This window comes from Montipora capricornis, chromosome 6, assembly GCF_036669925.1.
Source record: "Montipora capricornis isolate CH-2021 chromosome 6, ASM3666992v2, whole genome shotgun sequence".
Classification (NCBI taxonomy): domain Eukaryota; kingdom Metazoa; phylum Cnidaria; class Anthozoa; order Scleractinia; family Acroporidae; genus Montipora; species Montipora capricornis.
In genome coordinates this window covers 22,495,527-22,505,526 of record NC_090888.1, presented here as the reverse complement: position 1 = coordinate 22,505,526, position 10,000 = coordinate 22,495,527, and the positions used below count along the sequence as shown (strand labels likewise).

General features: G+C 39.3%; 1 protein-coding gene and 1 pseudogene across 1 annotated transcript in view; one reads left to right on the top strand and one right to left on the bottom strand.

Moving 5' to 3' along the window:
- LOC138053454 (piggyBac transposable element-derived protein 4-like) overlaps positions 1 to 1,258 on the top strand; it is an 8,294-nt pseudogene extending 7,036 nt beyond the window's left edge.
- A 7,234-nt stretch (positions 1,259 to 8,492) lies between these two features.
- Positions 8,493 to 10,000, bottom strand: part of LOC138053453 (uncharacterized) — a 1,771-nt gene continuing 263 nt past the window's right edge. The window contains exons 1-3 of the mRNA XM_068900084.1: positions 9,944 to 10,000; positions 9,461 to 9,704; positions 8,493 to 9,095 (exon numbers count right to left, since the gene is read on the bottom strand). The exon at positions 9,944 to 10,000 is cut by the window's right edge and continues 263 nt beyond it. Coding sequence (XP_068756185.1) covers positions 8,493 to 9,095; positions 9,461 to 9,704; positions 9,944 to 10,000 — 904 coding nt within the window. The remainder of the gene's footprint in view (positions 9,096 to 9,460; positions 9,705 to 9,943) is intronic.

The following is a 10,000-nucleotide window of genomic DNA, read 5'->3' as shown; positions in this document are numbered from 1 at the left end:
AGCATGGAGCTCCTATATGCTATGTAGTCTCAACACCTGACGGCACTGCCTACCGTTGCAATCGTCAACATTTGTTGCAGGACAAATGAGCCCCCAGTAGTGAGTGCGGGACCACCCCGAATGAAGCGGTGATACCGCCTGTCTCTGCCACACCCACGGTTCCTGTTAGTAATGCTGAATCGGCCCTGCCTGCTGCCAATGAAAGCAGCCCTCTGCCAACACAAGCAAAGTGTACCTCCAGTGGCCGTATTGTGAGATTCCCAGCAAGATACAAGGACTATGTTATGAACTGAACTGTTCAGTTACAGTAAACAATGCAAACATTCGAGCAAAGTTAATTTTATTGATTTGTGCTTAATGATTGGTTGATCATTCATTCATTCCTTTTAAAAAAAAAAAGGAGGTGTCATGATTAATTGCATAATTAGAATGCATTATCATAGCCTCCACGTGCTTGGAAGAACTTAGGCATATGCAATAAACCTTGTTGTTGTTAACATGTCACTTGTGTGTGAGTGAACATTATAATGTGTTTTGTGACAATTTTTTCACCAACATTAAACTTGCAGAAGATCTGCTGCTGGATAACATTTATCTGTGTGGAACGACGCGAGCAAACAGGAAAGACTTTCCGAAAGAACTTTCAGCGAACAATGCACAAGTGAAACGCTTGAGGCAAGGATAGTCGATTTTTCGGCGTAAAAACAACCTCGTGGCAACTGTGTGGAAAGACAAAAGACTTGTTCATTTTTTGAGCTCACAAAGCAATCCAGCTGGAAGTGACACAGTCAACCGCAAACAACGCGATGGGACCATTATTCCAGTAGGAAGTGCCCCTGTTGTAAAGAGCTACAACAAGAACATGGGAGGTGTCGACCTACATGACCAGATGCGCAGGTATTATGCCATCGGAAACAAGTAAAGAAAATGGTGGCGTTATCTTCTCTGGTTCTGTGTCGATGTCCGTGTGGTAAATGCGTTTATTTTGGAGAGAAAGGCCTTCAACCACCTATCAAGAACTCAACTTGACTTCAGAGTTGAATTTGCCAAAGATCTGATCGGCGATTTCAGTAACCGAGCAAGAATTGTAGCTTCTGGTCAAGTACAAGGAAGCCACTGGCCTGTTCGCTTTGAAAAAGGACGATGCAAACGCTGCCTGGAGCGAAATCAGAAAACATTTTGCAGAATGGGCTGCCAGCAGTGTAACAAGCGTGTTTGTTTGGCATGTTTCCCGAATCATATGGATGACTTGAGCTAATGCGTCACAAGAACGCGAAATTCAAACCAGGGATTGAACATTCAAAATTTACTTCGTTCGAAAAATCGCTCGAAAATTCTGGACTCAACATATTTGACATTTATTGTAATGTATATGGTATAGTTCTTGAAAATTTTTGCATTTCTGTTTTGCATTTCATTCAGAAAATAAGTCTTTTTGGCTTTCTTATTTCCATGACATTGTAAATTTGAGTGTAAACAGGAGCGTTTTCATCAGTTTTGAAATCTTTAGCTTGCTCTAATTCATTCTAGAATTAAAGTTTATTTCTTGCTGAACATTTTTTTGTCTTAAGTGTTTTTTCCTTTGCTTTGTAGTTTTTGAGATATAAGGCATTTCACCAGACATGGTAAAAAAAATTGAAATTTGGCCATGCAGTGCAAATTAGGTCCCCGGAATAGGGGTCATGTTTTCTCATTTTCCTGTGGGGCTTAAAGGATCCCTCACAACCATAATACCTTGCGCGCGTGAAGTGTGAAATACGCCATTTTCTCTGCCATCTGTTATCGGACATTTCGGAAAGTGAAAAGAAATCCTCGTTCACCCTTGTACATCTGCCTCACTGAGGTCTTAAACTTCCTCAAACGCGTTCTAAAATTATCAGTCCTTATACTTGACTAGTTATTTCCTCATTTTTCTCCTGTTTGGAGGCAAATTTGTCGGTTAAACTGGAGGTCTTCGATGGCCTTTCATGCTCCTCAGCGCGGACGACCACAGGCAACTGAAGGAACTAAGAGAATTATCCTTCGAGAGTCAACTTTTCGCCTATGGAATGAAAGGAAAGAAAGGTTAAATATCAAGGGGCTAAGTAACAGCCAATTTGCTGAGATTTTGCTTCATCAAAACATCGAGGAGCTTCGTGCTAGGAGCAGTTCCTGTCAAGAATTATCGCCAGCTGAAACCTCTATCGAGAATGGACCTAGCTCAAGTAAGGTTTCAGTTCTATTCATTTATTTCTCTTCAAGGCCAGTCTAGATTCGTTTTGGTTTTTCAAACCGTGTTATATATATCTATTATATTATATAATTTCTTCAAGTTGATATCAGTTTAATAGATGTGTTTCAACATAATCAAAACCAATTGTTCTTTCTACTCAAAGTCCATCTGACAGTCTAGGGCTGTAATCTAATAAGAAATCCAAACAAAAAACCCAGGTGACTCTTTTTTGGCAACAAACATTCTCGCTCAAGTTTGCATACATTTTGACACAATGACATAAATGTAGTCATCTGATTACTGCATATTTTACTGGCTAGGCACATATAGAGCCCACAGCACAGGGCCATGGTGTCAATAATCTTGAGGCTAATTTGACCTAATACAAAAAAGAAATTGTCATACAATACTTTATTTATTAACCTATTAATTAGAGAATTAATGAGTTTAATTATTTTTAGATATGAAGTGTTCACTGGAAGGTGTTTGTTGGCTGTGCTGGATCACAACTTCCATCTTTTCCGGAAGACAATTGATGGGAAATTCAAAAAATTGTACTCAAAGCGGTCTGGAAACTGGAGAGCGGAAGCGGTGAAAGAGGACAAGACCTATAGCTACTGGCCAGCACTAATTGCAGAAATACTGTCTAAGAGAGCCGAGGACCGGGAAACTGCAGCAAGACATGTGACTGTCTCTCCAACAGATCCACAGCATCTTGCCCCAACCATAGCTATGAAGGAGTCACCCGCTACTGGATATTTGGTTGCTGCAAGATTGTCAAGGTTCAAACAGCAGACGTCACAGAAATCTCAGTAAACCCATGCGATGACAATAGCCCATTTTACAGTTGTGTGCTCAGTTACCTGGCCTTCGAATGCAAGTCAGGCTGGAGTTGACCTTGCTCTGATACAGACCTTTCTGCTTTTTCATTCAAGTGCCAGCAAATTAGCATAAAAACTTGATTAACACAACTCACTGCCAATTCAAGGGGCAGGTCACTGAGCAGACAACTGTAAAATGGTCTATTCTAATGTTCAAGAACTCAGAGGATGATTTCATCATTGCTTTATGAACTTTTGAAAATTATTTCAAGTACTTAAAAAATGGTTGAGAAATTTTCTAAAACAGGCATTTTTTTCATACTACCATGTGTAAACAGTAACTGTAATTAATAAAATGTTTTTTACCCTTGGCACCCCATACTTGCTAACAAATATACAGGTAGGTATAAATAGAATGAATCTTTTATCAAAAACCTGTCTTGTTCTTGAAATTATGATCAGTTATAAACAGTAACTGATAAAGTGTTTTTTACCCTTGGCACCCCATACTTGCGAATAAATATAGGTATAAATAGAATGAAACTTTTAACAAAAACCTGTCTTGTTCTTGAAGTTATGGTCATAAGCTTATAAATAATGCAACATAGTTGGCCTTTGCCTACATGTAACAACTCTCATTCATAAACTTGGGCAAGAGAAAGGGGAAAACCTGTTCTTTTCACAAACCAACAGTTTAAAAAAACATGTCACCAGACATTTCAACGTCAACAAGAGGAATAACAGTTACTTCTAGCTTACAAGTGTGTTAGTCTTTGCACAAAACTTTGCAAAATTACAACAGTTCATTATGAACAATAAATAAAAAACTGCTTATTAAGCAACTAAGATTGTCTGTATCCCATATAAATGCCATCTGGAGCAGGATAGAATCTCCTTATTGTGAGAACAACACATGAAGGCAAAACTCGTCGGTTTCCCTTTCCCAGTTTCCCATATTTCCATAAACAGTATTGTCTGTAGGCTGCCTTTCTAAAGGAATTGGTAGAATAATCAGGTTCCTCAGTCAGTATGTCGAACCTTGCCCGGATAGCTAAGGTCAGTACTTCCCAGTCAAGGCAGATGTTTTGATACATAGCGTACGAAGTGACACAAGTTCTCTTTCTACAACAAACAATCTCCATATCTAAAGGCATTGGTCTACAAACTGAACAATCACACCATTCAGGAACATCATCTCGATCAGGACCGTGATCAGGTTCAGCAGAGTCGCTTATTTCTGCTCGAATGTTCTTTGCATAATCCAGACTGCCTCTACCTTGGCTGAGAAGTCTGAGAAGAATTTGGTCTTTTTCATCCGTGGCCAGAGTTTTTATAAAGTCCTGATAAAAAGAATGATAAAGTCAACTTGAATATGTGTGATTCATTCATTGGGAAATGTGACAAAACACCGAACACAACGATTGCGTGGTCATATACTGTAGAATTAAACTGACTTGTATTTCCCTTTCTGCGGTAGCCGCTTGCTCTCGATGACGAGAAAAAGCACTGGGGTTTCTATTCACTACAACCTCGACTGTCTTGTTCTTGCACGCCGTTCTCTTAGTTCCACACGTGCAACTGCTGGAGCATTTCATCGAGGCATTTTTACATGGACAGCCAGGAGTTTTAGCCGTCTTTTTACGGCAACACAAATTCTTACAGGAACAGGTCTGTGACAGGAAAAAATATTTGCTGTTGTAAATCTATGATTTTCAAGAAAATGATTTCTGGTGTTACACGTTCACGTGGAAAATGTAGTACTGAGCTTACCACTCGATTCACGTTCGCCAAAGGCAAAGGGACAAAGTGAGATGTTAATGCGACCGATTCCTCGTTTCTTCGGCCGTGTGGTGCCACAGGCGATCCGTATACATTTAACCCTTCAGTATCGACATTCACGCTTGTTTCATGGTCCATTTCTTCCATTTTAACGCAGTCGTCGCCGATCTCTTGACCTTTACTTCACGTCACGGCATTTGTGAGTCCCGCTGCCGGCTTCAAAACAATAATAGAAGCGCGCAAGGTATTGTGGTTGGAAGGGATCCTTTAAAGGTTTAAAGAGTACTTACCAAATCCATCAAGGCCTTGATATGAGAAAGTGTCGAACACAGGCTTAATGCCATCTTCATTGTTACCTGTGATATAATTCTTGGCGGTCATAAAAAACATGCAAAACTAGTGTCAGCTTCAATAGATTCTTGGCAACTTTTGCATCATCCATCTGTTGTTTGCCCAATGAACTTGAGAAGCTGACAGCAGACAGTGTGTATTCGACCTGTTCAGCTGAGTTATGGTCGGCATATATCTTTTCATACACTGACTCAAGAGATGAAATGGGATACTCATCAAGACGTTCAGAACACTGCTGTTTGTCATATATTGAAGCATCATCACGCTTGCAGCAAAAGACAAGGAATCAATCAGCAAACCCATTCTTATTTTCCACAGCTTTCCCCCAATTTTTTTGTAGGAAAATTTTGGGCGTTGTGTAGCCGATTAGAGACATGGCTGCAAATTGTGTACCGGTTCGCTTTCCTTTGCTTCCCTTTACAGAATACCAAGCATCACCATTGTAGAGTTTGCACATTCTTTCCATCGTTAGAGCCTGGTCATTAGCTGACTTAGAGGGATACAACATCTTGTTAAAAAATCCTTAGCATTAATATATGCACATAACAGGTAACGACTTCTCATTCAAAAAGTAATTGAACAACCCAGATGAAGAGGAATTGTCGACAAGGATTTGTTTTCCATCTCCCAGTTTGGTCTCAAGGTAACTCACTATAGGAAGGCTACAGCTAATTTGGGCAGCTGGTGTTTTGCCTGCCCCTGATGGGGCAAGTGCAATGCAATACATGTTGGCCCTCTCACAAGATCAGGTGAACATCTATCTGTGGAAATGCACCTGTCGTAGCAATAATTAAGAAGAGCTAAGGAATAATTTAAAGGTAAAGGTATAGTTATTTAACAACTCTAAGTAGCTTATGCATATGTCATTGGCTTCCCCATGAGGTCAACCCCCGGGCTAACCAGGGGGGATTGTTGCGGTTGGGGAATTTCGCGAGACAAAGTCCCCTGGGTAAGGTGTCTCTCAGCAGAAATTCCTCTTGACATCCTTTACAAACTTGTGAATTTCCCCACTCCCTAATCTTTGATCGTAAAACAATGCCAAGATAATCCCCAAACCTCGGGTAAAGAATCCCATCCATCTCTTTGTCTTCCCCCACTTATTTCCCCGGTTGGCCTGGGGGTGTACCGGGAGGCCGATGACATGTACATTATATGCACCAAAATGTGTTAATAAACAAAAAGAGGCATACAAAAAACAAACGTGACCGACAGTTGCTTAAAAATTACAGAGTGAACGTTTATCGAAGGGCAGGGTATTCTGCGCACTGCAAAAAGTGGAATTCTTAATTAAGTGAATTACTCACATTGAATGGCATTTTGCTCTGGGAAAAGTGAGTTTTTACCTCAAATAAGTGCACTACCCTCAAAACCAGGTTTCACTTCTTAAATAAAGCCCTAATACCCTTAAATTAGGAGAAGATTTCTTTACAAGGAGATATTTCCTTATTTGAATATTTTAACACTTACTTCAGTAAAACCAAAACACTTAACCAATGGCTTCACCTCTTTGTTGAGTGGAGGTTTTATAGATGTACTGTTCATTGCTTAGAAAAACGTTTTAACACTAGTCAAAGATAAGAAATCTTTTTTGAGGTTTAAAAGTATCTTAGGTAAGTGTTGTCATACTAACTTCCAAATAATTATCTTTCATTGAAACAAACGTTTTGCCCTCTCTCTGGCAATCCTGAAAACCTTAAACACCTGAAATATTTCTGTATTGTTGAATGTCACAACCAAACCTCGAACTAGTAATGAATTAATTAATTTTTGGTTACGTGACCAACAAACGAAATTTTAAAAAAAATGCACCACTTAGATTCCATGCTACTGGTATTTATTTTCAAAATAATCTCATACATGCTGTGGGTACAATCTTCTCTTAATTGTATAGAAACAATCTGGAAGGACAAGAACATCTAAAATCTGAAAGAACTGCAACATGAAACCTGACAGGAGTTCTCTGCGCATTGTTAATTTTCCTCTATTTTTTAGTTTGAACCCAACGATTTAAGTCATGGATCGGAATCAGAGTACTCATCCAAAGACTACTTTAATATTGGTAACTATTTATTTGACATAACAGTAGACCTGTGCTGGGATGCCCCAGCCCTGCAACAGGTAGCTTGTGACAACTTCATGTATTAATAAGTCCCTTTGAGATCTGAAATGCTGCCTTTGATCTTAATGTACCTTGAGCCATTGTACTTATAGCCAGGCACAGGAGTATGGATAAATAGCATATCTGCGGTCACTGAGACAAGCCCTACTGCCTGAGTGCGAACTTCAAAAGCATGAAATGCATTGTCAAATCCCAATGTCTCTAAAAATATAACATCAAAGACAATCAAATGTAAATTGAGTTAAAAAATACCACTTAATTTGCCAAACTGTGGTTGGTCCTCATCATCAAATTTGACTGCTAGGTAACACTCATCCACAATATACTTGGTTCCATGAAGCTTTATCCACTTGAAAGATTCGACTCAGTTGATGAATCTTATATCAACAGCAAGAGCTGATGAAACCCTTTCTTTAATTCTCAGTAGCTCTACTCCTAAAGGGAGTTGAACAGGTCCATTTTCGTTCTCTTTGAATTTCTACTCCGATTCATGGCAGCAACCTTTTGATGATGGCGGCTTAATGACAAACAAATGTTCTTAAAGTTCATCAATTTTTTCAAGCCTTTAAAGAACTGGTGCTTAGCTTCGAAACGCATAGCCCACAAATTTATAAGTGGAATGACTTTTGGAAAGTGAACCAAGTAATGTTTTTTTCGGTGTAAATGGCTGATCAGGAAATAACTGTTTAAACAGTCCCAAATATTCCTTGAAAATGTCCTTAAGTGTGGCTACAGTGTCAAGACTTACAACCGCTGAAAAAGAAATCTCTGTAATATCACTTAATAAAGTGCAGAGCTCCCAGTGCCTGTCAGTTTGGTCAACAACATTACCCACAACAAAAGGAAAGATGCGAAAAAGCAAGTAGGAATTTGCTGCATCTTGGTTAAGAGAACCAGAACCATGTAAACTTGTGTCTCGTATAAAATTGGGTTTATCATTGGCTTCCATGTAACCGTAACAGAAGTTCTTGATATTATTGTTTATGGCAGCAACACTGGTTTGTTTAATGTTAATATAATGTTTAGTTAATGCTTGTAATGTTAGAAGGATAACTCCTTGCAACAAAATATGCATAACATCTGGAGGAGTTTGCTTAAACATGTCAAAATGAGGAAATTCAGTAACAATGCTTTTTCTGTTGATCCCATATCCAGTTTTGCAGTGATCTTTTAGGGCATGAGGGCAATTATGTATTATATCATATTGGTATCAGTGTTTTTTCAGTGAGCGTGGTTCAAAATCATCCTCGCTGAAGCCATTTTGCATAGCTTCGAAATCTGCATGACAGAATCTGCACTTCCTGAATGACCCTCCTACTGATTCTTTCAAGCTAATTGCTTGATGAACTACAGGATTGTCAGCAACATATGCCACCAGGGATGCTCTCACAGGAATTGTACTGCCATCCGTCAAACGAATCAGATTTCCAGTCGGTATACCAAGTTTCTTCAGGTCATCAAGCGATGGCTGTAGTATAACATCAAAGCCATAGGTTGACACGTCTTCAGATCTCACGACAGCGTACAAATTAATTGCATCCACAACACTGCGATACTTCCCAGGCAAGTTACTTAAAAGGTAATAGAACATGAGAAGCTTGTGTTTTTTTACTCTCGTGCCAACAGCATTACATATTTGTATCTCATCACTGTACAAGATGAGTTCTAATGTGTGAGAATCTATTTTAAACAAAGGGTGGTTTGACAGCACTACACCATCTTGTATAAATTCAAATTTTCCATCAGTGCGTTTGCAGTTGGAATGCAGCAACGGCTCCTTTAACTGATCATTTGACAAAATAGCAGCTAAATTCTTAATGAGTGGAATATAATAAAATGAGTGCTTCTTAAACACTGGATGACTCCTGGTGCTTGGCTGTGCTCTTGTAGTTAAGAGTGTTGTCCCCAGAATTTGCAGCAGAGGTTCCTGGTTTAGGGGGGGGGGGAAGTAGCAATATATATTAATTAGACCATCTTGTGAGTAACTTTGTTATTTTTTAAAGACAGCCCTTGAAGAAGATATAAGAATAATAGAGAATAATACCTCTCAACCTCTCAAGCTACATATAATGGTCTTACACATTTGAAAAACAACAAATTTCCAAATTTTCTGGTAGAAATTTCAATATGCCAGATATCCTCATTTTGTTTGGTGTCCCAATTTCTACTTCAACATACCACAACATGGAAATATTTGTTGATGAACTGATTCCTGCGCCAGGCAGTCCGGCAATCTTGAAATGGATCATGATTGCCCAGGTCCAGACAGTCAGTGATGTCAAAATTTACTGATGGAGTTCTGTTTTCTAATTTTCTTTTGATTCTTTGGCCAGCCAAGGTAACACTGTCCTGACACATTGCTTTTGTCCAGTGCATAATAGTATTAAGAGCAGCTTGAGGTAAATGGCAGTGCTCCCTCATGCTAAAATACACAAAAGCTGCATTACTACTTTATGTCATAATTGAATTCCTGTAATTGTTTCCCTAATTTTTTCCCGTGCATCCAGTTCATACGTCACAACAGGTGGCCACACCCTTTGCACCCTGAATCAGCACTTACCTCTCAATGAACAAAACAGCCCGTTCCCTAGAATGGTCTTCTCAATCTGCAACTGACATGGGTATGTCATTTGATTCCAAGGTCAATTCATAGGCCCATACATTTCGAGGTACGTCTGCAGTTTCGTTCCCGCCTGCAAATCACATGATTGTGGTGCC